Genomic DNA, 27,825 nt, shown 5'->3' with positions numbered 1-27,825 from the left:
TGGCTTTAATGACAAGAAACCACGCCGTAAGGTTAGAAAGATTAAAAAAACTCACAAAATAATTTGACATGAGAATTGTTAGTGCCAGTGACATATGACATATTAGTGGAACGGACACGAAGGCGAATAGTCGGAAATTACATTTTTTCAAGAATAAATTGTAGTGCTGAGTGCGCTTATTTCAATTCACATGATAGAAATCGCAAAATACGCAATAACGGAACATTATAACACTGGGATTGTGACTTAATAAAGATATTGAATATCAATATGGGTAAAGCAAAAAAGGGCAAGAAGAATCAAACCACTGAAGAGGGGTGAGCGAAATCTATCTTGGCATATGTTTTCTATGAAGTTTGCCAAGCACTGCGATGATATCTAACGAATTTGTGTGTGTTTTAGCGACAGCGATATTGAAACGACAAATATCAGCAATGCGAAGCCGGTTCAGAAAGTAAAAAAGTGAGTCGATTAGTATTTTGTAGGTTAGAGTGCTGGTCATTGCCACACATAACAGCTGTTTTCGGTAATTCATCTTGAAACATGTATAACTTCGTTAGTTTACTGAACTTTTATTTCTTTCTTTTTTTAACATTAACATGACCATGGTATATTTTGCAAATAATTGTATTTTGAATTGTTCCTTTCTTATAAAAAAGTTAGAACTACAGTTACGAAAACATAATGTTATTTTAGAATTGTTGATTCTGATGAAAGTGAAGAAGAAAAACCTAAGGCAAAAACAAAATCGAAAAAGTCAATTGATGAAGATGTAAAGGAAGTCACAAAGAATTTAAAAAATGTATCCGTAACAAACAAGTCTCAAAAGAAAAAAGCTGATGTAACTAGTGAAGGTGAGTCTTATCCTAAATCAAACAAATGTAATTAATGCAAAATTGGGGAACTTGTTCTTAAGTATGTTATTATTCTTTGATCCAAATAAAATGTCATATTATTACTTAGCTATCATCTTACCTATTTTATGCAAATGATACTATACCAATAATCTTTCCAATTTTCGTGTCTTATCTAAGCTTGCTGTAAATTTCAGTCTTATTTGGTTGTGATAATTATCATTATGAGTTAAAACTTTAGTTTCAAGCTCTCAGAAAATGTCTGAAGTTAAATAAATTAAAAAAATGTGGAGGAATGGGTGGATCTCATCTGCACCCTTCTGTTATAAATTGATTGTGACATGAATGCTGAAACCTGAGGTCAAAGTTTCAATTGCATTGTATAATACCTGACTTACTCTGCAAACTGAATGTATATTTGCTTCATGGCAGAATCAGTTATGATGGTGGAGAATACCACTGCAGGTAGATTAAGACTTGCTTAATCATAATATTATCTATTATTAGTTCATTAAACTTGACTGTTATATACTATTAGAACTTATATGTACAACATATCTGTAATCTTATACCTTTAAACGAGAAATTCTTGTATATATATATATATATATAATCTGAATCTCGGAAACGGCTCCAACGATTTTCATAAAATTTAGTATACAGGGGATTTCGGGGGCGATAAATCGATCTAGCTACGATTTATTTTCAGAAAATGTTGTTTTATTCGTGTTTTCAATTATTGATAATCAACTTTATGACTCTTCCCGACATCTATTGGCGAATAATAATACTATTTTTACTGCTTAAAAGACACAACAAGATGACGTTATAAAAAAAAAAACCCAGCGAAGCTCGGTCATCATCTAGTATTAATAAAACTAGAAGATAAAATAAACTCCAGAAGCATTGTTTCAGTGATATAGAATTTCAACAAACTTATAAGCAAAGTTTTAATTGTTTCTTCAAGTAAAGGTCTTTATTAATTATAATAAGTTGCTGTGTTTTAATTTAATTAGAGATGAAACAGCAAATCTAATCAATTCCCTAATTTAACTAATAGGCACAATAAGTCAGTGGAACAGTGGTATGAACAGTGGTATTAAATCTTGCACAATTATAGCTATATGTTACTTGACAAGTTTGTGTACTAATTTGCAAATCCTAATTACCACAAATACTAATACCAATTTGTAGTATTTGTGGCTTCTTATAAAGAAATTCAAATTTATTTCCACTTTCACTTATCTTCCAAATATAAACTGACCCTTTTGGAAAATGGGAATTTTTTATTCACTAAATCAGTTTGATTTTCCTGTTTCAATAAAGTAATGAAAATGATTGTTTACTCAATAATGTTTGTATTGATGCAGATGAGTCAGATAGTGAACTAGAAGTGAAACCTAAAAAGGGAAAGAAAAAAGATGAAAAGAAAAGTGTCTTTTCTTTATTAGAAATAGAGAATGACGTCTCCCCACCTGAAGCACCTATGTCGTCTGAAGATGAAAAACCGGTCCAGAAGAAAGCTGCACCAGAAAAGAAAGAAACCACCGGAAAAAAAGGCAAGAAAGCCAAAAGAAAGAAGGATGATAGTGATGATGATATTGAAAAAGTCCTTGCTGAATTAGAAATGGAATATGCTGGTGTTAAAAAGGAACCTACTCCTGCTCCAGAATCTGCCCCAAAACCTCAAGAACCTGTTGAAGAAAAACTTAAAACAAAAAAGAAAGGTAAAAAGGATGAACCCAAAGAAGAAATTGTAGAGGTAAAGGAGGCTGATGATAATAAAAACGATAGTGAAAATGAAATTGATGTTAAAGTTAAAACAGCTGCTCAAAAGAAAAAGGAAAAAAAAGAAAGAGAAAAGTTGAAGAAACAAGAAGCCAAAAAGAAAGAAAAAGATCATGAAGACCGAAAAGAAGTTGGTGAAGGAAAACAAAAGGCAACTGAAAAAATAGAACCTAAGCCCATTGAAGAACCTAAAGAAGAACTTATACCTCCTTCAGAAGATAAAGAGGAAGGTGATACTCCTGCCGCTGAAGGAAAGAAAAAGAAAAAAGGTGAAAAAGAGAAAGAAGATAAGGGCAAGAAGGGGCCAACAAAAAAAACTATTGCTGCTATGCAAGAAGCATTGAAGAAAGTTAAAGAAGAAGAGGAACGTTTACAAAAAGAGGAAGAAGAAAGATTAAAGCAGGAGGAAGAGCGTGAGCAGCAGAGGTTAGAAGCCATTCGATTAGAGAAAGAGAAGAAAGAAAGAAAAAAGCAAAAGGAGAAGGAGAGAAAAGAAAGACTTAAAGCTGAGGGTAAACTACTTACTCCTAAACAAAAGGCTGAGAAAGCTAGAGCTCAAGCTTTGTTAGAATCATTAAAAGCTCGTGGTGTTGAAATCGGATCAACTGAAAAGAAACCACCTAGACCTGGAACAAGGGTTAAACCTGGAAAACTTAAAAGTCAAATGTCGCAAGATGCCCCACTGACTCCCATGGAAGAGAAAAAAGTTGAACTTGAGATTGTTGATGCTAAGGTAAATTTTAATTAAAACATTTCATTTCGATTTTCTTAACTCAAATAATACTATGCAAATTTAATTTTTTGGAAAACCGAGATGAGCTTTATTCAAAGAAAATTGAATTTTAATTACACACATATATGTGTACATATATACTACTCAAATTTCAGTAAAACACATTAAACAAAGACATTGAAAGTCATACCTAGAAAAAAAAAAAACCTACTAAGTAACCTAATTAAAATTTCTTATACAGCAGGAAGAACTCCAAAAAGTTGATTCAGAAAAAAAAGAGTCAGAAGTAGATTTAGTGAAAGATTCTTGGGATGCTGAATCTTCTGAAGATGAGACAGAGCCCGAAACAAAACAAGAATCTGTGACTCCAGTCAATGCAAAGAAGCCAGGCACGCCCGAACCTAAATTGGTTAGATTTTTTATTTTTATTTTTTATTGCTTAGATGGATGGACGAGCTCTCAGCCCACCTGGTGTAAAGTGGTTACTGGAGCCCATAGACATCTACAGCGTAAATGCGCCACCCACCTCGAGATATAAGTTCTAAGATCTCAGTATAGTTACAACGGCTATCCCACCCTTCGAACCGAAACGCATTACTGCTTCACAGCGGAAATAGGCGGGGTGGTGGTACCTACCCATGCGGACTCCCAAGAGATCCTACCACCAGTAAATTTATAGAATAGTATAGTTATAAACGGTTCCTCCGATCTTATAATAATATAGAGCACCAGAAGTATCAGAGCATAACAGATAAGATGTCCAGTGTACTCATATCGAGTAACGCAATTATATCGGTATTCAAATCCCATGGCCATACTTTTCTAATGAAATATGTTTATACCTCATGTCCATAAATAACTTAATAATATGGTACCAGGGTACCAGGTACCAAGTACTTAAATAACATTGTTTAATAAAAATTTGTACTACAAAAATATTACAAAACAAATCACACATGTTATGATGTCTATAAGCTCTGGTGACCATTTGGTGGATACTGAGTTCATTCACCCATCTAAGCAATTAAACTATAATATTATCAAAATTATAAATATAATTAGTGAAATATAATCTCAAAGAAATCTCAAACTTCTATACAGAAGGATGATGATGAAGAGGAAAGTTCTAAAGATGAAGATGAAAGTTCAGACGAAGAGACCAGCTCAGATGAAGATGATGAAGACACAAAAAGGACTGATGCAGAAAAGAAAAGAGAAATAGTATTAAAGAGATTAGAGGTGGGTTTTTTATTACTTGTGAGGATCTGAAGTTGATTTTTTTTGTACAATTCGTAAATTGAAATACTCCATTTAGCTTAATGCAAATATTTTGATCCAGGGTTCTCTAACTGTAGATAGTTATAGATTTGTAGAAACATGCGAGAATAGTAGATCTCACAAAACTCGACAGCAGAAGAATAAATTCGACTTTTTTTGGGATTTATAAATTACATTCAATCAATTATTGTAAGAAACCTTACACAAATACACTAGAACTGATTATAAATTAAATTTAAGATTTACGATTTGGAAAGCCGACATCAATAGTATGTAGCCTTCGACTCGTCATTTTAAATTATATAGGTCGTATATCACAATAAACTTTAAATTGTTTTCAACATCATTTTCATTTTTTTTAATCAATCTAATCCTAGGAGTGTCTATCTGCCAACTGTATAACGTGTTAAACTTTGATAAACAATACTAGCGGACCCGACATACGTTGTCCTGCAAAAATTCATTCAAGTCGAGCCGTTTTTTTTTTACTGCTTTGATGGGTGGACGAGCTCACAGCCCACCTGGTGTTAAGTGGTTACCTATAGACATCTACAACGTAAATGCGCCACCCACCTAGTCTCACCCATCGTTTAGTTGTAGTATAGATAAATAACCTAGATACCGACTGCAGCGCGATCTGCCGGGCTGATTTGTGAATCTAAACCATCCAGGGTGCCACCTAAACGCATAAAAAAATCATTCAAATCGGTACAGCCGTTTAGGAGGAGTTCAGTGACAAACACACGCACAGAAGAAATTATATATATATATATATATATATATATATATATATATATATATAAAGATTTGGTAACCATTTGTTTTAACAGAAACGTCGTCAAGATAACGAAGCAAACAGAGTCAACAACCCATTACGTGCGGCCGTAGTATGTGTCCTCGGTCACGTAGATACAGGAAAAACCAAGATTTTGGACAAACTTCGAAGGACTAACGTACAAGACGGCGAGGCTGGTGGCATCACTCAACAAATCGGTGCAACTAATGTTCCCATTGAGAATATTAAGGAACAAACAAAACACGTCAAAGGGGTAAGACGATTTTTACAATTGTTTTTTTAAGTTATATACCCAATTTTGGTTTCATTTATATAAATTAAATTTTATATTGCACTAGTGAAATTCGCTTACGCTCCGGACTGCTCTCCAAATGTATGAAATACACACATTTGATGAACTGCACATGCGCCACCTATCGTGCATAAACCGGCTATATTTTTTTCTTACAATGCGATGAATAGCTTTGAAGTCCATATTACAAACACATTATGCAAAAAAAAAGTATAGTAATGTTTATAATTGTTAATTATTTTTCTATTTTTCTTTGTCGGGATGGTTGGACGAGCTCACAACCCACTTGGTGTTAAGTGGTCACCGGAGCCCATAGACATTAATTAGATAAATGCCGCCACGTCGTCGTGGCCTAAAGGATAAGACGTCTGGTCCATTCGTATCTAGCGATGAACCGGTGTTCGAATCCCGCAGGCGGCGGGTACCAATTTTTCTAATGAAATACGTACTTAACAAATGTTCACGATTGACTTCTACGGTGAAGGAATAACATCGTGTAATAAAAATCAAACCCCCAAAATTATAATTTTCGTAATTACTGGTGGTAGGAACTCTTGTGAGTCCGCACGGGTAGGTACCTCCACCCTGCCTATTTCTGCCGCGAAACAGTAATGCGTTTCGGTTTGAAGGGTGAGGCAGCCGTTGTGACTATACTGAGACTTATTAGAACTTATATCTCAAGGTGGATAGCGCATTTTCGCTGTAGATGTCTCTATAGGTTCCAGTAACCACTTAACACCAAGTGGTCTGTGAGCTCGTCCACCCATTTAAGCAATTAAAACCAAACTCACCTTGAGACATGATTTCTAAGTCTCAACTTTTTGCAGTACCGCAGTTGCTACACCCTTCAAACCGAAATGCATTACTGCTTCACAGCAGAACTAATTCAGCTTATTTACTAAGCAAACATCTTTTTTTGCAGTAATATTTTTGTGTTATTTTTAGGTAAGTGAAATAGCCTTCAAGTTGCCAGGACTACTCATCATCGACACACCAGGCCACGAGTCTTTCAGTAACTTAAGAAGCAGAGGATCATCACTCTGTGATATTGCTATCCTTGTAAGTATGAATTTTGCTATAATTTCTACAAAATATTGGCATTTCATTTATTCCGACATGTTAGAGAAATTTACTGTAGTTGAATAGTGTTGGTCTTTAGGAGTAATAATAATAGAAACTATAATCAAGTCGAAAACTTATCAAAATTTGAGAGGTTTCTTTTTAAACTTATTCATAAACATTTTAAAGTTCATAATATATAAAAATGAATTGCTGTTCGTTAGTGTCGCTAAAACTCGAGAACGGCTGGACCGATTTGGCTAATTTTGGTCTTGAATTATTTGTGGAAATCCAGAGAAGGTTTAAAAGGTAGATAAATATTGAAAATGCTCGGTATTAAATAAAAATAACAATTTTGTTTTTCCATGTGTCCCCCATCGGACGGATTCCTTTTGTTTGTTTTAAGTTTATTTTTTACAAAAGTTTAGGTCTTTTATTTATCGATTGAGGCGCTACGAAGTCTGCCGGGTCAGCTAGTAATTCATAATTATTAATAATATTAAAAAAAATATATTGCACGAATACTAAAATATTGTTTTCAATCCTCAGGTAGTTGACATAATGCACGGATTGGAACAGCAAACTATTGAGTCTATCAATTTACTGAAACAGAAGAAGACACCGTTCCTAGTGGCCCTGAATAAGATAGATCGTTTGTACGATTGGCAGAGTGCTCAACGTAAAGATATAAGGGATATATTGAAACTGCAGCAGCCAAATACTCAGCTGGAGTTTGAAAAACGCAGCAAAGATGTAATGTTGCAATTCGCTGAACAGGTAAGTTGATAATAGAACTAGACAATGTAAAATTATCTTTCATCTGCAGTAATTTGAAACGCTTCCGGAATTCAAACGGTAACAAATATAATATATCCGTTAAGTTAGTTAAGTTGGATTAGTCAGTAAATTTTTAGCAGTACCTAACTCAGCCCAACTAAACAACGGGCTGGTAATATGACGAAATGAGTCTAAGTACTTCGGTTGTAACTCCGAGGTTTTTATTTCTTTTTTATTGCCTATGTAGGCAGATGAGCATACCTGATGGTAAGTGGTTACCTTTGCTCATGGACTTCAGTAATGCCAGGGGCAGAGCCAAGCCGCTGCCTATCATAAACACATCATGTCACGGACTTCACATCCGATCACAATGCATATTACTTGTAATATTATCAATATACTGGGAGTTAGGAGACCACTTCCGAAAACGAAGACAGACGATAGTACTAATGACACCTTTGATGATGGGACGGAATAAAATCAATCCTGACTTTAAAAAAACATTTAAAACGTTTTATTAGCATTATTTATGCTCCATTATGTTAGTATGGCTAAATAAAACGATAGTTTCATAAAAAAATCATTACCTTACAAAAAAAAAACCAGCAATGAAACACAAAATCAAAAACAGCTGATGCTCGGATCAACGAACGCACGGGTGCGGCGCGGTGCAGACTCGCGCGATCGCACAAATACTTATTTACAACATTCGTCTAAACAACTCCATCTTCAAAGGTGTCATTAGTACTATCGTCTTTTTTTCTCTTTCGGAAGCGGTCTCCTAACACTCAGTATAGAATACATTGATTGATAATATTACAAGAACTATATAGTTCAATATTTATTTGTTTTGTTGTGTTGAGTTAAAAAAAAACTGTCATCATTGTGATTGTATGGAAGCTAGCCCAAAACACGACATTACGGATCTTCTCGATCCATTAACGGTGCTTTTAGGTACCACTAGCACCGATCACCGCTCTCGTCGAACCCGTCGCTTGCGACAAAGGGCTCGACGAGCGAATTAACCCATAGACACTGCTCACTGAGTTTCTCGCCGAATCTTCTCAGTGGGTCGTGTTTCCGATCCGGTGGTAGATTCTGCGAAGCGCTGCTCTTGCTAGAGCCAGTGTTAGCAACACTCCGGTTTGAGCCCCGTGAGTTTACCTACACGTTAGGGTGAAGCTGAAATAGCCTCTCAAGGCTATCAGGATAGGTAGGAAAATAAAATGAACCAATATGTCCCTCCTATATGTATTATCTATGCCTCCTGTTACAAGGTACTGATTTAACATATACCATTATATTAGTATATCAGTTACATAATATATTAGTAGGAAAAAAATATTGAAGCTACAGTTTCATCAACGGAAATAGATGGCATGCAAATCGCTTTAACTGACAAGTGTATTATAAATCGAAATTATAATACCCACGGGTAATACGCGTCCACATATTTCTAATTACAATTTAAATTTTGTAATTATTATGAAAAATATTTTTGCAGGGCTTAAACGCAGCTCTGTTCTACGATAACCCGGATCCGCGTACGTACGTGTCTCTGGTGCCGACATCGGCTGTGACCGGCGAAGGTATGGGCAACCTGTTGGCGATGATAATCCAGGCTTGCGAGGGACCGCTGCACAAGCGACTCATCTTCTCGCAGCAGCTGCTCGCAACTGTACTCGAGGTAGCTTTTAAATTGATTTATGTGTATAAATAAATATGTGTATGTATCTATCTATCATTGGGTTCAATTTGATTTTATTTATGACTGAAATAAATACGGTGCTATCAACAAGCTTCGGAATAAAAAAAACAAAAAGAGGTTCTAAAAATCATTGAGGCCATTAAAAAAAATTGCTACAGAAAAATATATTTTTAATGCTCTCTAAATTGATACTAATTTTGTTAAATAATTTGCACCCGGTAAAAAAAACACTATAGTCGGAATGTTTGTTTTTGAAATACATACTTCGATGCTATACAACATACCTAACATCGTATTCCATTTTATGTTATATGTACTATGGATTACTTACGGCTAACGGTAGGCAGCGGCTTGTCTCTGCCCCTGGCATTGCTGAAGTCCATGGGCGACGGTAACCACTCACCATCATGTGGGCCGTATGCTCGTCTGCCTACAAGGGAAACAAAAAAAATAATAAAAAAATTGTGTCCAGGTGAAAGCGATCCCCGGCCTAGGAACAACCATAGACGCGATCCTTATTAACGGTACTCTGCACGAGGGCGACACGATGGTGCTGGCCGGCACCGACGGGCCCATCGTCACACAGATCCGGTCCCTCCTCATGCCGCAACCAATGAAGGAGCTGCGAGTTAAGGTATGTCTAGACTCTTCTATGCTCTTTACGCCTTACGAATCGATTTCATTTAGAGCTCGAGGGGCGTTACGATAATTGTATCGATGGACAGTAAAATCGATTATAAAAATTGTGTTATGTTTATCGCCTTACTTTTAGATATCAAAGTGTATTCAATTGTCAATCGTAAAGGTATATACTTGCTTTGAAATGGGGATGCGTTTTATTTACCCCCTTTGTATGTTAAATGACAATCGGAGTTGACACGCAGATTTTTCTCAGTGCGTTAATCGATTTTAACTACTGACAGAGGTTCAAATTATTAAAATTTTAATGCCAGATTTATTTCACAAAAATCAGAGATTCGATGTGGTCTTTTTGCGGAGTGGCTTTCTAAACGCCAACGTTTAAAGTTAAATATATAAAATATTTAAGTGAAATGGAGGGTAGTATTTTTTTGACTAAAACTTTCGAAAATTATGGACGGTAGAGAACGTGAAAGGAGAAAGTGTTGAAAAAACCTCGGAGAAAAATACCCACCAATCCCACCAAAATAGCGCTAACGTACCAAGCGGTTTGATATAAATGTAGCAGTTGCAAAAATAGAGAAGTGTGCTTTGTTAAAAAAATTAACCGAATATTTTTGTTAATTAATTGTAAATTGATTAGATTGTATTCTTCTACCCACTCATTTAAAGCTTTCCTTCGTTAAGAACGGTTAGCTGGTAGAAAACTCAATTGTTGAGTTAAGCTCGCCATTTTTTATATCTTACGCAATTACTGTAATATTAACTGTGTGTACAATAAAGAATAAATTAAATTAAATTAAAGAATAAATTAAATTTTTTAGCACCATCTTTGAAAATACACCACTCGTTACGGTATCGCCACCCTAATTGGTCGATTTTAGTCAAATACTTTTTTCGAACACAGAGTAGGTATGTTCTCCTTACCTACCTACCTTATATACCAATAATATGGACCTGACTAAATCGGATAATCTTTACACAAAGCAAACACTTTGCACCAATTTTTACGAAAATGCGTGGAGGAGTATGAAATTTGCCAAACTTATAGAGAATATAGAGAGGGAGTGCAGAATGTTAATATTTTTTTAATTATGCGTGAAAAATACATTAAATCAATAAATAAAAAAACATTACACACACTACCATGTATTTGATACAACACCTAAATATACTCTTTGTTTATTGTCAAACTTTTGTTATTGTTTAAAGTCTGTGGTCAAATTCAGATTAGATTAATATTATTTGTCTATAGTGTAGTCTTGGCGATATCTGTGATAATAGGAGTACAATAATAATCTTTTACAATAGAACCATAATAATTTTCAAACTTATAACTTCAATTAATTATGATCGAATCTTGACTACTTAGGTACTATACTTCTTTATTTATTTATTAGATTGGTGGATGAGGTCACGGCCCTCCTGGTGTTATATAGTTACCGGAGCCCATAGACATCTACCACGTAAATGCGCCACCCACCTTGAGATATAAGTTCTAAAGTCTCAAGTATAGTTACAACGGTTGCTCCACCCTTCAAACCGAAACGCATTACTGCTTCGCGCCAGAAATAGGCAGGGTGGTGGTACCTACCCGCGCGGACTCACAAGAGGTCCTACCACCAATAATATAAATACGTATTTATGAATACAGAACGCATACATCGAGCACAAAGAAGTCGTAGGAGCACAGGGTGTTAAGATCGCAGCGAAGGAACTCGAAAAGGCTATCGCTGGATTGAACTTGCTTGTCGCTCAGAAACCGGATGAAGTTGATGTTCTGAAGTAAGTTTTAACTGATACTTTTATTGCGTAGACAGGTAGGTGAACGACTCACCTGCCGGCCTTTTTAAATGCATTACTGTTGCGAAATTCTGCATAGCAGCAATGGACAGGGTGGTGGTACCTACCCGCGTGAGCTCGCAAAACGCCCTAACTCTAGTCATCATAATTCTCCTGCCCTTCTCCCAATCACCTGGGGTTGGCGCAACATGTTTTCTCCTTCCATACTCCTCTATCATATACCATTTCTTCGCTCACTCCCCTCTTACACATATCGTCTTTAAGGCAATCCATCCATTTCTTCTTAGATCTACCTCTTCCTCTAAAGCCTTCCACACTCATAATTAACACTAGTAATTTCGTGATTCTCATTATTTGTACTCGCCGTTAATCATTAATCATAGAAGCTATTTGTGAGTTTGAGTTTAGTATATATCTCATTAGAAAAATGTTTCTGCCTTACTGCTCCGCATTACTGCTCCACGGCAGAAATAGGCGGGGTGTGGTACCTACCCATGCGGACTCACAAGAGGTCCTACCACCAGTAATTACGCAAATTATAATTTTGCGGGTTTGATTTTTATTACGAAGTATGTGCTTGTAAACCATATTAGACCTTAAATCTCTGGGTTTAAAGGCTATTTTTAGAAACAGCATGTGTTGAAGGAGTTACGTACGAAGAAAAAGTACAAGTAACCAAAGTTTGTTGCCCGTTTTCTTAAAATTAACAAATTGTATCATATCCCCTTCATCCACTCATGTCTTCAATTCACGCTCAACAAAATATCCTCGGACGATGTTGTCGAATTTAAATCAATTTAAATTCAATGTATAATATTTTCGGAGTTCAAAAACCCTGAATTCTAAATTATTTCGGCGAATCACTATGTTTTTCATTGTAGAAATAGTAATTTTTTTTTATTGCTTAGATGGGTGGACGACCTCACAGCCTGCCTGGTATTAAAAGGTTACTGGAGCCCATAGACAACGTAAATGCGCCACCCACCTTGAGATATAAGTTCTAAGGTCTCAATTATAGTTACAACGGCTGCTCCACCCTTCAAACCGAAACGCATTACTACTTCACGGCAGAGATAGGCAGGGTGGTGGTACTTATCCGCGCGGACTCACAAGAGATCCTACCACTAGTAATTACGCAAATTATAATTACGCGGGTTTGATTTTTATTACACGATGTTATTCTTTCATCGTGGAAGTCAATCGTGAGATTCGAACACCGGTGCATCGCTCAATACGAATGCACCGGACGCCTTATCCTTTAGGTCACGACGACTTCGTTAAAATTTGGTATTCATATTTAATTCAGGGAGGAGGTGGCTAAAGAATTGAAATCAGCCCTGTCGTCTATAAAATTATCCGAACGAGGTGTTTACGTCCAAGCTTCGACTCTGGGTTCGCTTGAAGCTCTTCTGGAGTTCCTCAAAGCTAGCAAAATTCCGGTAAGTAATTTAATTTTTATTGCCTTCACGAGTCTACTGCATTAGAGGAGATGTGGATTTGACCCAAAATCAATATCACGAATTCCTTTTTCATTACATTTTTTTTAACTACAATTATTTTTTTATTTATGTACACACAAAAAAGAAGACATAGTACAGAGTAATAGGAAAACTGTACAAAGGCACTACTTATTTCTTTAAGAAATCTCTTCCAGCAGACCTGCGAGAGAATTATGAGAATAATGATTAAAAGTGATGAGTTTAATTTTTTAATTGATGAGTTTAATTTTTGATGTAGAAATTGCATTAATTTTTCCAATTATTATTAAATTATTTAAATAAGTAAATATATTAACTTGAATTAAAACAAGTTTTATGATGACAGAAAACGTCTATTTTTTCATGTAGTAATGTAATTTATGATAATAACTGGGAACTAATCAGGCATGGTCATCCGGCCTCAATTAAGAATTCTCCGTGTTATGAGTAACAGGGATTGATAAACATACTTATATACGTTTAAATATATACATACATATATAGATATCAAACACCCACACATAGAGCAATAATATCTGTTCATCACACAATGTTTTCCCGATGTGGGAATCGAACCCGCGACCCTCAGCACAGCAGTCCGAGGCGATAACTGTTGCACTACCGAAACAGTCATATTACAATTTAATTAATAATTAGACTATTCCTCATATTTTTTTCAGTACTCAGCCATTAGGATAGGACCGGTAGTAAAACGTGACGTCATGAAGGCTTCCGCCATGTTGGAACATGACTCTCAATACGCGACTATACTGGCTTTTGACGTCAAGGTGAGCTCTTTCATTTATTATTATCTCATACTCACGTTGACACTTCGCATTTTCGCATTAAAAGTGAAAAATATTAGAAATTGAGTTAATATGCGTAAACATTTGGTATCACCAGTATTTTTCTCATAAATACTGCCAAAAGAGCGTAGTTTATATATATATATTTTTTTTTTGTGTCCGCACGGGTAGGTACCACTACTCTGTCTTTTTCTACCATGAAGCAGTAATGCGTTTCGGTTTGAAAGGTGGGGCAGCCGTTATAACAATACTGAGACCTTAGAACTTATATCTCAAGGTGGGTGGCGCATTTACGTTGTAGATGTCTATGGGCTCGAGCAACCACTTAACACCAGGTGGGCTGTGAGCTCGTCCACCCATCTAAGCAATAAAAAAATAAAAAACCACTCACCATCAGGTAGGCCGTATGATCGTCTGCCTACAAGGGCAATACTTCAAAATCGGTCCAGCCGCTTAAGAGAGGAGTTCACCAACATACACACCCATAGAAGAAAATTTTTTTCACGCTACGATTTTTAATCTCCTACTAATTACTTTGTTGAACAGATCGAACGCGACGCCCAAGAGCTAGCCGACCAGCTCGGCGTGAAGATATTCGCGGCCGACATCATATATCACTTGTTCGACAAGTTCACGGCGTACCGGGAGGAACTCAAGCAAAAGAAACGAGAGGAGTTCAAACATATCGCGGTGTTTCCTTGCAAACTCAAGGTGTGATAAATGTTTTCATTATTGTCCGATCGAAAATAAACAGTAAGCGCGCGAGTTCATGTCCATCCTAAGGAATGCGGTAGTGCTGTGACCTAGTTAATTATGGTAATGTCGATAATAACTACCTATTTAGTCAACAGCTGTCAATTTGGTTTAATGTAACTTAAGTTAATTTTGCAAATTTAGAAATAAAATAAATGTGATAAGTAATTACTTATTTATGTCTAATAGAGATTTTTTTTATTCCAATTTAATCACTTATTCTGATAAGTGATTAAATTCGAATCTTTAGTAATCTTTAGTAGTCTTTTAACCTGTAAAAAGACTACCGACAGATCAGAGTCGGAAACAGTATATTTTTTCAGTAGGTTTTTTCTACCTGAACTTGTTGGAAGTGGAGCAGTCATGGTTTACATGAAATAACACAATAGGGTTAGCGTAAATTTTCGATATCGATAAGCGCGCGTCACAACCGTCAAGGACAACACTCGACGTCAGACAAATGCGGGGAGGCGGGCGGGGGCGGGGCGAGTTGTCCCCCGCGTCGCCTCTGGCCCCGATGGACATGAACTCGCGTGCATACTATATCTTTTTTCTTGGCCTTGTCCCACACTGTATAAGGTCGGTGTAGCATACCTTCTGATCACGTTGCATGTCGTCGTCGTGGCCTAAAGGATAAGACGTCCGGTGCATTTCTATCTAGCGATGCTCCGGTGTTCGAATCCCGCAGGCGAGTACCAATTTTTCTAATGAAATAAGTAATTAACAAATGTTCACGATTGACTTCCACGGTGAGGGAATAACATCGTGTAGTAAAAATCAAACCCGCAAAATTATAATGTGCGTAATTACTGGTAGTAGGACCTCTTGTGAATCCGCACGGGTAGGCACTACCACCCTGCCTTTTTCTGCCGTGAAGCAGTAATGTCTTTCGGATTGAAGGGTGGGACTGCCGTTGTAACTATACTGAGACCTTAGAACTTATATCTCAAGGTGGGTGGCGGCATTTACGTTGTTGATGTCTATGGGCTCCCGTAACCACTTAACACCAGGTGGGCTGAAAACTCGTCCTCTGACCTAAGCCATAAAAACACTTGGATTTGATATGAGTGTTTATATACATATTACAGTTTGCAGCACGCAATGTATAACGTTTTTTTCGCCGATTAATGTATTTTTTTTTCTATGAGACCCTTTATTTATTTTGTTAAATGTATTTGTTGTTTTTGTAGATCCTGCCGCAGTTCGTTTTCAATTCCCGTGACCCCATCGTTGCCGGCATCATGGTCGAGGCTGGCGTAGTCAAAGAGGGAACCCCTATTTGTGTTCCTAGTAAAGAGGTAAGCTTATTACTCATTCATTCATTCCTTCATTCATTCATTCATTCATTCATTCATTCATTCAATCATTCGGGTCACGGCCCGTCTAGTCCAACCGTTGATCGTTTACATTTCGTTCAATCGAAAAAGTACCTTAATGCTTGTTACATTAGAATAACAATTTGATCGCAGTTCGTGGAGTTGGGCATCGTTACGTCGATAGAGGTGAACCACAAACAAGTGGAAACCGCCAGGAAGGGTCAGGAGGTCTGCATCAAGATCGAGCCCATACCCGGGGAGTCGCCCAAGATGTTCGGACGACACTTCGACGAGACCGATATGCTAGTCAGCAAGGTAAGTTCTTTTTTTATTGCTTAGATGGGTGGACGAGCTCACAGCCCACCTGGTGTTAAGTGGTTACTGAAGCCCATAGACATCTACAACGTAAATGCGCCACCCACCCTGAGACATAAGTTCTAAGGTCTCAGTATAGTTACAACGACTGCCCCACCCTTCAAACCGAAACGCATTACTACTTCACGGCAGAGATAGGCAGGGTGGTGGTACCTACCCCTAACCGTCTCTAAAGATTTGTGATAGACTTTATATATATAGATAGGCAAGTTACACGTTGCACCTGTGAACTTGAGTAGCCGTTTGGAACTAGGTGGGCTTTGAGTCAGTCCAATTATTCAAGTGAGAAAATGTTTTGGCCCGACCATTTTAAATCATCATCTTCTTAGTCATTAACCACGTTCTAGTTCAGTTCTTCAGAGATTATAATATACAGTGTAAAGAGGTAATTCCCCGTGCCGAATCAAGAAATAAGCTGCAATCTTCAACAAAGCTGCTTATATCGAAATAAACACAAATGTATACTGTACTTGTGTGCTGGGTAGGTTTAGTAAAATGAAAGAATATTTCGTGAACCCGCAATGTAAACCAAACTGTAGTTCCGTCCTTCGTTTGTCTACGTTTGCCGCTAGGGGCGCTGTTCCAATTACATACAAATGTGAGTTAACTTTTACGCTATCGAGAGTGTTAAAAAACTCGCACTAAGCAGACTGACACCACAGATTCTTCATGTGCAATATCTCCTATGATTACTTAGTAAATGTTGAGTCTGTTATCATGTCAGGAATACCGCCTTTCTAAGCAACGGGAACTCTCTCCTCATTGTGTCGATAATCCTCAATGCTGAGGGTCGCGGTCTGATTGATTCTGATTGTATTATCCTGATTCTCCCTCATATACAAAAAAAATACAAATGATAATTTTTTTTCATTAAATGAATTTAAATCTTGATGCGTCAGTCATTAAGTGCGAAATTCGATCACTACGCGATCGCTGGGATCCAAGATGTTATTAGAGATAAATTTTGCACTTTAACTCAAAATAAACAACAATCTTCCTTCTCTTTTTTATCGCCCATATAGCTAGATGAGCATACGGCTCACTTGATGGTGAGTGGTTACCGTCGCTCATGGACATCAGCAATGCCAGGGGCAGAGCCAAGCCGCTGTCCACCGTTCGACGCATTTATAACATAATTTAATTGAAAACCCTACGTCAAAACGGTTATCGTACTGTGTTTCAGAACACGAAACTATGTCATAACAATGAGTGGCGCATTAGAATGTTTAATTAATAAGTTTATCAGTACGTGGCGCACAAAGAACGACACTGTCCATCACGAGAGCCAATTGAAGTCGGCGATTGATTAATCCGTTGGTAGCAGCCCGGGGGGCAGTGCAGACGGGCAGTTTCGAACGGCTTTAGTAGTGGGGAGCATTGCATTTATCAATCAGGTTGTTATAATTCTATTCTGTTGTCGGAATGATGTATCGGTGTCTTGCCGGTGGTCATTCCCGATCCTGCGGAAAGAATGGAAAGCAGTCGACGTCGCCCCATACACGTCATTTCGGATCCTCCCGATCCACTAACGGTGCTTTTAGGTACCTCAAGCACCGGTCATCGTTCTCGTCGAACCCGTCACTTGCGACGAAGGGCTCGACGAGTAAATTAACCCTCAGACATAGCCCACTGAGTTTCTCGCCGGATCTTCTCAGTGGGTCGCGTTTCCGATCCCGGTGGTAGATTCTGCGAAGCACGGCTCTTGCTAGGGTTCGTGTTAGCAACGTCGTCAGGTTTGAGCTTCGTGAGCTCACCTACTAGTTAAGGTTACGCTGAAATAGCCTCTCAAGGCTCTCAGCTTAGGTAGGAAAAAAAAGGTGGTCATATTCTGCTAGCAATATTCCTAATTTGTGCCTAAATACGCCAACGAATGACCACCACGAAAAAAAATTTGCTAATTTATTATATCAAAATCTCACTTGCATTAGAATAATCCCTATCCAGCTGTATTAAATTACTAAATGCCTTCGTGAAATTTGCTGGATTGTGGTTTACGCGGTTTCATAACACGTCGTTCCACGAATTCATGAGAGACTTCCAGTATGAAAGAATAACATCAGGTAATATAAATTAAACGCGAAAACTTTTTAATTTCTGTAACAATTGGTGATAGAGCGTCTTATAAGCTCGCATGGATTGGTACCATCACCCTGTCTAATTCAGCCACGTTGCATTAGGGCGTTTCAGTTTGAAGGATGAAACAGTCTTTGTACTTTACAATTAAGACTTAGATCCACGGGCTCAAGGTGGATAGCGGAATTCAGGTTGTGATGCGTATAGGCTCCGGTAACCACTTAACACGGGAGAAATGTTATCTTTGTACCCATAACTATATCATTCCTTTCCAATGTATATAAAAAAAAATGCTTAGATGAATGGACGAGCTCACAGCACACCTGGTGTTAAGTGGTTACTGGAGCCCATAGACATCTACAATGTAAATGCCGCCGCCCACCTTATGAGTTCTAAGGTCTCAGTATAGTTACAACGGCTGCCCCACCCTTCAAACTTCAGTTCTGCCGTGAAGCAGTAATGCGTTTCAACGCATTACTGCTTCACTTAAATAGGCAAGGTGGTGGTACCTACCTACCCGTGCCTACTCACAAGAGGTCCTACCACCAGTAATGACGCAAATTATAATTTTGTGGGTTTGATTTTTATTACACGATGTTATTCCTTCACCCTGGAAGTCAATCGTGAACATTTGTTAAGTACGTATTTCGTTAGAAAAATTGGTACCCGACTGCGAGATTCGAACACTGAGACAGTCGCATCGCTAGATACGAATGCACCAGACGTCTTATTCTTTAGGTCACGACGAACAACCTTATTATTAATATGTTAAAGCAAAATCCTCTTAGAATGCTTGTACGCTTTTGTTCTTAAAGGAAACAGCAAATTTTGTGTTTTAGCAAAAATGTTTCTCATTGTTGTTTGCTACTTATTAAAAAAAATACGTACCTATATTATTAATATATGAGCGTCTAAAAAGAACCTCGCGTTAAAATTTGATTAAAACCGCCGGTCTGCTACTCCGGCCGTATGTCATCGGTGACGTTGTAATGAATGGACTGCACATTGCACACGATATCGGTACGCTTTTAGCTCACTAGACAAATGACACCGATTGATACCGACTAAATTTAGAACTGTCGTGGTCGAACGACAATCCAGAACATCGATGGCTATTTCGAATCGTTCTATTTATGTTTACAAACAATGCACGTTTGTATTAACGTAAACGATATAGATAAGGAAAAATATACTTACATTAATTCGTATTTCATTCATTCGTTCGGCTTAAAACGTATCTGCGTGAATTTATTATTCAATGGATTTCCCCGACTTCGTGTGGAATAAGCAAATCAAATGTAACCGCGTGAAATGAATAATTGAATAATTTTAGAAAACTCAAACAAATATTACTGGTGGTAGGACTTCTTGTGAGTCCGCGCGGGTAGGTACCACCGCCCTGCCTATTTCAACCGTGAAGCAGTAATGCGTTTCGGTTTGAAGGGTGGAGCAGCCGTTGTAACTATACTGAGACCTTAGAATTTATATCTCAAGGTGGGTGGCGCATTTACATTGTTGATGTCTATGGGCTCCAGTAACCACTTAAAAAAAAAAAGTTGAACATCGGAATAGAGTAGAAAATTTAAGGACAAAAATTTGATTCGAACACCGGTGCATCGCTTCATACGAATGCACCGGACGTCTTATCCTTTAGGCCACGACGACTAGATATCTCCAGTTTGCCAATGCTTTCCCTAAATAATACGAATCCGTTTTATCTCCCGAATGTGTTTATTACACTCTTCTAGAAATAATACTATGTTTATCGAAACAGTAAGACTGATAAAAACAAAAAGAGCATTATCACTAACATTTAACCAAAAATAGTAGGTAGTACTTATTTTATCGAATCATCTGTGCGTGTGGGTGTCGAGAAAAACATTTATGGCTGTTGTTGTACAAAATTCCGGTAACACACAGTGTACCGTGTATCTAATGTAGGTTTTTAAAAGGAACGCGAGATGTGTGATAAATTTGATTGTTTTTTTTTGTCAAATTAATGCATAACAGTTCCATATTGAGAAATTATTCATATATGGCCGACTGCGGCTGCTCCTGTGACCTCAAAGTGATCATTAGTCACTACTAGATTTATACAATAAATATAAAAAAAAATTCAGTACTATTTGAAATTCTCTGATAAGAAGGTAATTTAGAATTAAAAGAACGAATGAATTGTGAACGAACAATCTCTAAAATTTAGTCTATATGATAAAATTTACTATAATTATCCCGTAATATTTTTTGAATTACAAAAATACTTCAGCTACGGTTTAATTTGTGATAGTGCCTCGATGATGAACTTCGAAAATGGAACGAAGACAATAAATAAATAATTACTAACGATCACGCCACGTAAACCAGTCCCGTGATAAGTTCGTAAAGATCTTGTGTTACAGGTACCAGATAACGGAAATAAATATAAGATTTTTATTATACACATACATATATTTAATATACATCCATAACCCTGGAAAAGACATATTTATATTTATCATACAAATATCTTCCCTTGGCGGGATTCGAACCCGCGACCCCCTTATAGTGACCCCGTAGTGACCATGTCACTTACCACTACACCAGACGGCCGTTATGAACACGGCTTCTTGATTACTACGAGAAAATATTCATAAATCGTTAAAATTGTTGCTTATTTTATTTCATCTCATATCACTTTTGGCCTTTACGAAATACCTTCAACCTTTCTAGGTTATGTTATCTTTAAATGAAAATAATAAAATTCTAATACTTATTCTAGATGAGATGATGAGCGGACGCTCACATGCTTGTTGGTAAAATTTCAATAACGCGCCTCTGAGCGGAATTTGTCGTTTTCGAAGTCTTGACCAACTGGTTTTTTTATTACTGTTGTCGATGTGACATCGGCCCTGCAAAATCTTACGAAGTCTATGAAGCTCCTGGTAATTGATAAGCACCTGGTACAAGCCCATCGGAGCACTAGGTGATGAATACATAAATTATAACTATACTTGAGACCTTAGAACTTGTATCTCAAGGTGGGTGGCGCATTTACGTTGTGAATGTCTATGGGCTCCAGTAACCACTTAACACCAGGTGGGCTGTGAGCTCGTACACTCATCTAAGCAATAAAACAAAAAAACAAAAACATTTTACGTTAATTGTAAAACAAAATGACAAAGCCCTTGCTTTAAATTATATTCTTCGACATCAGTTCTATCGACATCTACCGTTTATAAATGGCCGATCTATTTCTGAACTTACATTACAGTACATTTTACAATGTAACACCTGTTTGTTCATCACATCGACGTGTCTGTACCAATATGATAATAAGATTTTGTAGCTTAACGTATAGGGGGTTTTATATATATTAATAAGAAATTAAATAGCTGTGAAAAATATTTTTATATCTATAAGGAAATTATTAAATAAAAAATAAATTTTTTTCGTGTCACTAGAGAGATAAGAAGATATTCTAACTATGCGACTCTTTCTAACATTTATTGAAAGATTAATAATAATTTAGATTGCATATCAATTGAATAGTTACGGGTCACGTATCGAGCTGCTGAGATTCGATCTCTGTGAAAGATATTGGATCGTTCATTGTTGCAAAAAGTATGAATGCAAGCGGGGTGGCGGACGGGTGAATGGACGACCCCCTCCCCTCTCCCCTCTCTCCTTCTGGGGATTCATTGATCGCTGCAGCTAGGGGTGAGGCACGCAGGCGGACGTCCCGGCCAGGTCACTAGGTCGAGGGGAAACTGGCGCCGATCACGCCACTGCGGGTGCACTCATATCGCACAGACGATAATTGCGGCTACCAACCTACACGCCTACACGAAATTTATTTATTTATTTATATCTTCATATACTAGAAAGTATAAAGGCGGACTTAATGCCATAGGCATTCTCTAACAGTCTACCTTAAGGGAGTGCAGAGATGAACCTTGATAGGTGTAGTGTGAAGGTGATATTACTTAAACATATGTGTATATCTAACAAATATAATATTTATAGATACAAATACTCGTACTTAAATAAATACATATACATATCATAAATATATACATATCGACGCTTGAAAGGCAAACGTGATTAAGCGACAATAACTGCTTTGTACATCAATGATAGGCAATAACCATATTCGATGCGCAAAAAAAATATATTTCTAGGTCTATTAAAATCATTTCAATCCTACAACTACTAGTTAGATTCTACTACAGCTAGATTCGTTAAAATAAATTTTGTTTTCAGGTATTTCAACTTTAAATTAGTCTACTGTAAAGTTCACGCATTGTCGCTTAGTCGCGTTTGCCTTGCAAGCATCGATATAAAATATAATATTTCATTGTTTACAGTAAAAAAATTCACGCTCCTATATTTTTCGTGTTTTTTTTTTTTTTTTTTGAGATCTAAATTATACGACGTGCGAGAAAACGCGTTCATGACACGAAACACAGCTTTTAAAAATGTTTCACGTAAATCTTGATCGTCAGCGCAGATTAATTATATTTTCATAATAACCTATTTTCGAGGGGTCACCTTGAACCATCTGGGGCCTGCGGTGGCGCGCGTCATAAAGGACGGTTTAGTTTTTTGATTTTATTTTATTGACCTTAACTCTAACTTTCAAGGGATTTTCAGTCGTAAATATTACGACAATACTCACATATCTCATTGAACATGATTCAGGAAACGTTTTAATCGAAAAGTATCGAAAACGAATGCAAGCAGACCGATATGATAGAATAAATGGGTCTTAAAAACCCACATTTCTGTACAAATCAATCGCAGAATCTGATGTTTTAAATCGATAGACGTGTTAGACATAGCTTTGTTTACGCGCCACAATAAATCTGACGTATTTAGCATCTCATAGAGAAACAATATTTGTGTACTTAACAGTCAATTCCGAAAAGACGAATAGCATACATTTGAAAAAGATAATAATATAAACACGAACATTGTTTTCGATTCGCCGTAAACATCAAATCTTATTTTTTTGCTGTACGAAAACCACTCAGAACTTGCTTCCCGTCCGCGTCGTGGGCCGGTGTATTTTCGGACGTCGGTGACGTCACCGCTTTCGTTAAGCTAGCCGTGTCCACTACCACAGGGACATGAACATTCCGTTGAACTTTTAATCGAAAGATTTCGAAAAAAAATATACGCATAGTTATTATTATAACAAATTTATATTACTCTAGCTGCGCCCGCGGCTTTGTCGATAAGGAAATTCAATTTCAGAAAGCTAACTACGTAAGATAATTTTAGATGAATTTACATACACATATACATACGTTCTCTTTTATATATGAGTCGTCTATTATCAAAGGTGGCAATCTGTGCATTTGGACAAAAAAAATTTATTGATATGTCAATACAGATTGATTTGAATATAATGGTCTCCTTCAAAGAATACGGTTCAAAACCTGCATTAAATAAAGGTTAATAGTTAACCTGTTATTTATCTAAGATGTCGTTCCGAAGAGTTTTGTGACTGCCAATGGAATACAAAGTCAATAATTCGTTTTTCTGATTTACCAATCATTGTCCAAAAGTCAGATTGCCGGCTTTGATAATAGTCGACTCATATATAGATTCCATATCAATTCGACCTATGGTTCAAAAGATATAAATTACTGCCACGGGCGCCCCCTATCCGGCACTAACGTAACTGTCAGAGTGATCATGTCGGCTGTCGATTTTCATATATGTATGTGCAAAGTTTAATATCAATTGGGCTAGCGGTTCTCGAGTCTTACACACACATACATATAGATTTTTTTCTGGTGGTAGGTCCTCTTGAGTCCGCACGGGTAGGTACCACCACCTCGCCTATTTCTGCCGTGAAGCAGTAATGCGTTTCGGTTTGAAGGGGTAGCCGTTGTAACTATACTGAGACCTTAAAAATTATATCTCAAGGTGGGTGGCGCATTTACGTTGTAGATGTAACACCAGGTGGACTGTGAGTTCGTCCACCTATCTAAGCAATAAAATAAAAAGATTATTTTTTTATTTATTTATAGATTAAATAACTACTAGTATCTACTTTTAATACGCCAATAAATGGAACTGAAATAAAATGTCTATGCCGTTGAAACACGCAAGCAAAACGTTTCTCATTGTCATTCACAAGTTCCGCGAGGTCAATTCGTGCAGCTTTATTCACAACGACATTTGGGCCATCTCAGTTCCCCCTAACGAATTTTGAGGTATTCTTTCTTCGACTTTATTGCTATAGCATAAGGTTCCCATTTGCCAGTCGTGAATTGGCAAAAGCGGCACACATTGTATCCCCTATACCAGACGAACACGCGCCGACCGGGTCGGACCCCCATTCTAGAGCTCCATTGATATTTCGCAGAGATGCAGTTTCATTGATATAACATTACAATGTTCTGTTTCAAGTGAACAAAAAACAACTTTATATAAGTTATTCGTGACAAGAATCACACTACATTCTTTTTTTTTTTCTCGGACGACGTTCGTATCTAAATGACAGTTTGCGAATAAATAATACTCGTAATAAAAAAAAAAACATTTAACTGATAAAACATTCGTCTGTATTTATATAATATAACATTACGTTGATATTAATGAAACGGACTAGTATCATTTTTAACACGTTGAATGCTATGTAGGTCACTGGCGCCCTGCGTGGTGCTCTGAGGTGATTATGTCGATTTCTCTCTGCTATCTTCTTACTAAGGCCTATTCACGGCCTAATTACCTTTAAAATTAACATTATTTATAGTCATTATTATTAGGGAGTCCATCACTTATATAAATATTAGCCTATCCATAAAGTACATGTATTTTCTATATGGATACCTACCAAGTTTCAAGTCAATCGGATGCATGGTTCCGTAGTTATAATGGAACATCCGTAAAAACCACTGTAGATTCATATACTGGTATAGATTATATTGTTTCCGATGCTTCGAATACTCTACAATCTTCATGGTCACTCTGACACGACAATGTAGTCTCGGAATGAGGTTGTAAAAATAATTTTCATTAGTTCTACAACTTTTATTTTATTGCCCTCGCGAGAGTCGATAAGAATACCAATATAATTTCTGTTTAGAAGTATAAAATATTTAGCTTCAATATTTATTTATTCAATAAGAGATTAATTGTAAGGAGATTAAATCAAACGAATTCTTCCTAAGCCTATTAACTAAGTACTCACCTTGAGCCTATTAACTTCTGGTCCTTTTGTCTAAAAATAAACATAGTTTCCCTGAATCGAAACGCCATTTGTTACCCATCTCTTCGTTGCTAACAAGGCCACGAGGGATGAGCCTGCACAGTTACGGGTCACGGAGGGTTCGCGACCCAGTTTTGGACCTGCACTCTGACGTCAACCCTCCATTCACCTCGTTCTGCTGAATCGATGCGAGCAAAACTAGGTCAATCTGAATGAAATCCCCTCCTACATTTATTATATTCTATTTATAGATTGAAAGATATCCCTTTTTTTTATTGCTTAGATGGGTGGACGAGATCATAGCCCACCTGGTGTTTAGTGGTTACTGGAGCCCATAGACATCTACAACGTAAATGTGCCACCCACCTAGAGATATAATTTCTAAGGTCTCAGTATAGTTACAACGGCTGCCCCACCCATCAAACCGAAATACATTTATGCTTCATGGCAGAAATAGGCAGGGCGGTTTTACCTACCCGTGCGGACTCAAGAGGTACTACCATCTACCTTATTGACGATCATATCCCAATTTCAATTGCACCTGTTTTTTTATTTATTTCATGTATAAATACGATGTGCACTTATGATATTACATTTGAAGGTTCCATTTGATAACTTGCTGCCTCGTGATTGCGTTATATATCTATACCGGCCCACAGACACAGCCCACTGAGTTTCTCGCCGGACCTTCTGAGTGGGTCGTGTTTCCGATCCGGTGATAGATTCCGCGAAGCACGGCTCTTGCTAGAGTTCGTGTTAGCCACGTCATCAGGCTTGAGCCTCGCGAGCTCACGTACTAATTCGGCGAATCTAGAGTAACCCCTCGAGGTTACTAGGATAGAAAATCTCTATACCGGATTGGTGATCGACAAAAGCGTTTTGTTTCAGATATCGCGTGCCAGTATCGACGCGTGCAAGGATTACTTCCGGGACGACCTCATCAAGACCGACTGGCAGTTGATGGTTGAACTGAAAAAACTCTTCCAGATCCTCTAAGAGGTCCCTTCGCGCCGTTGGATCTCATGTAACGCTCTCCGCGCCGCCACGCCACGTGGCCTCTCCACAAGAAACCTTGTCTATTCCATCTACCAGCAGACCTTAATCCGTTGTAATATAGAATCTCAAGTTTTATAAACATCATAATCCCTAATTCAGTTACCGTTTTGTACATTTTAATAACGAGAGAATGCTATTGAGTGTCGGCACTCCCGTACCCCGCGAGAGATATCTTCACAACAATTCATTTGTATCTCTAATAATTTGTAAATATCAAATACAAACAAGTTTTATCGGTTTATGAAAAGTCATCTTTTAAATTTAGTGAAGGTTTTTTTTAAATGTTTAATTCGTGTTTTGTTCGATCGATTTTGATGGAAAACTCTTTTGAATACGATACAACCACGTCTCCCAGCATCATTAATATAAATTATTATATCGTTTGTAAATACGACTCGAATGAATTTACAATAAATTTGACTAATGTAAATATATTAAAAGATTCTCTGTCTCTGTGTGTTTGAATAAAAAAAATGTCATTGTGCAATAAACGATCTCGCCTGAATTGCGTTGTGACGTAATTTGAAAAGTTTATTTATTAGGGGTGTATATTGAAGAATATCTAACTTGGATATATCGTCAATCAGTTGACGACTAGTGATGTGTTCGGATGAGGTTAGCTTCGTTCGGTGTTTTCGTCTTCGGCGTGTGGAGGTCGTGTATTGTACAGGAACGGTGTAATTTAGTTGAGATCTGTGTGCTTAGTGTGAGTTTTTTAACGTTCTCGATAGCGTAAAAGTTAATTTAAATTTGTATGGAGTTGGAACGTTTGCCTATGTTTGCCGCTACGGGCACTGTTCCAGCTCCATACAAATTTGACTTAACTTTTACGCTATCGAGAACGTTTAAAAACTCGCACTAAAAATATCTTTCTCGGGATTCAACGTCCGGCCAGCCTGACGTGAGCGCGTGCGGCGTCAATAGCAATGGGAGGTTGTAATTTTGTATCGTAGATATTTCCTTTTTCGAAAAGCTTTGTATTATATAGATGGAATCAGACATATTCTTATAATGAAGAAGTTTTATTAAATTATAAAATTCAA

The 27,825-nt window shown here is 37.3% G+C and overlaps 1 protein-coding gene across 1 annotated transcript; it reads left to right on the top strand.

Moving 5' to 3' along the window:
* The first annotated feature begins 70 nt into the window (after positions 1-70).
* On the top strand, positions 71-27,825 carry LOC101741532 (eukaryotic translation initiation factor 5B). Its single transcript, XM_004927891.5, has 18 exons — positions 71-317; positions 403-462; positions 697-854; positions 2,225-3,375; positions 3,617-3,784; positions 4,477-4,614; positions 5,484-5,702; positions 6,687-6,800; positions 7,350-7,577; positions 9,082-9,264; positions 9,758-9,919; positions 11,579-11,709; positions 13,034-13,166; positions 13,886-13,993; positions 14,558-14,722; positions 15,955-16,062; positions 16,234-16,395; positions 26,615-27,825. Exons 1-18 carry the CDS (start codon positions 271-273, stop codon positions 26,720-26,722), a joined length of 3,543 nt encoding a protein of 1,180 aa, XP_004927948.2. The 5' UTR covers positions 71-270; the 3' UTR covers positions 26,723-27,825.

The sequence above is a fragment of the Bombyx mori genome, chromosome 13 (genome assembly GCF_030269925.1).
Source record: "Bombyx mori chromosome 13, ASM3026992v2".
NCBI lineage: Eukaryota > Metazoa > Arthropoda > Insecta > Lepidoptera > Bombycidae > Bombyx > Bombyx mori.
This window is presented reverse-complemented; position numbering and strand designations above follow the sequence as displayed.

Coding starts and splice junctions, on each gene's coding strand:
- LOC101741532 (XM_004927891.5), top strand. CDS start 271: ATGGGTAAAGCAAAAAAGGGCAAGAAGAATCAAACCACTGAAGAGGG. Junction 3,785..4,476: donor GCACGCCCGAACCTAAATTG/GTTAGATTTTTT, acceptor ACTTCTATACAG/AAGGATGATGATGAAGAGGA. Junction 16,063..16,233: donor TTTGTGTTCCTAGTAAAGAG/GTAAGCTTATTA, acceptor ATTTGATCGCAG/TTCGTGGAGTTGGGCATCGT.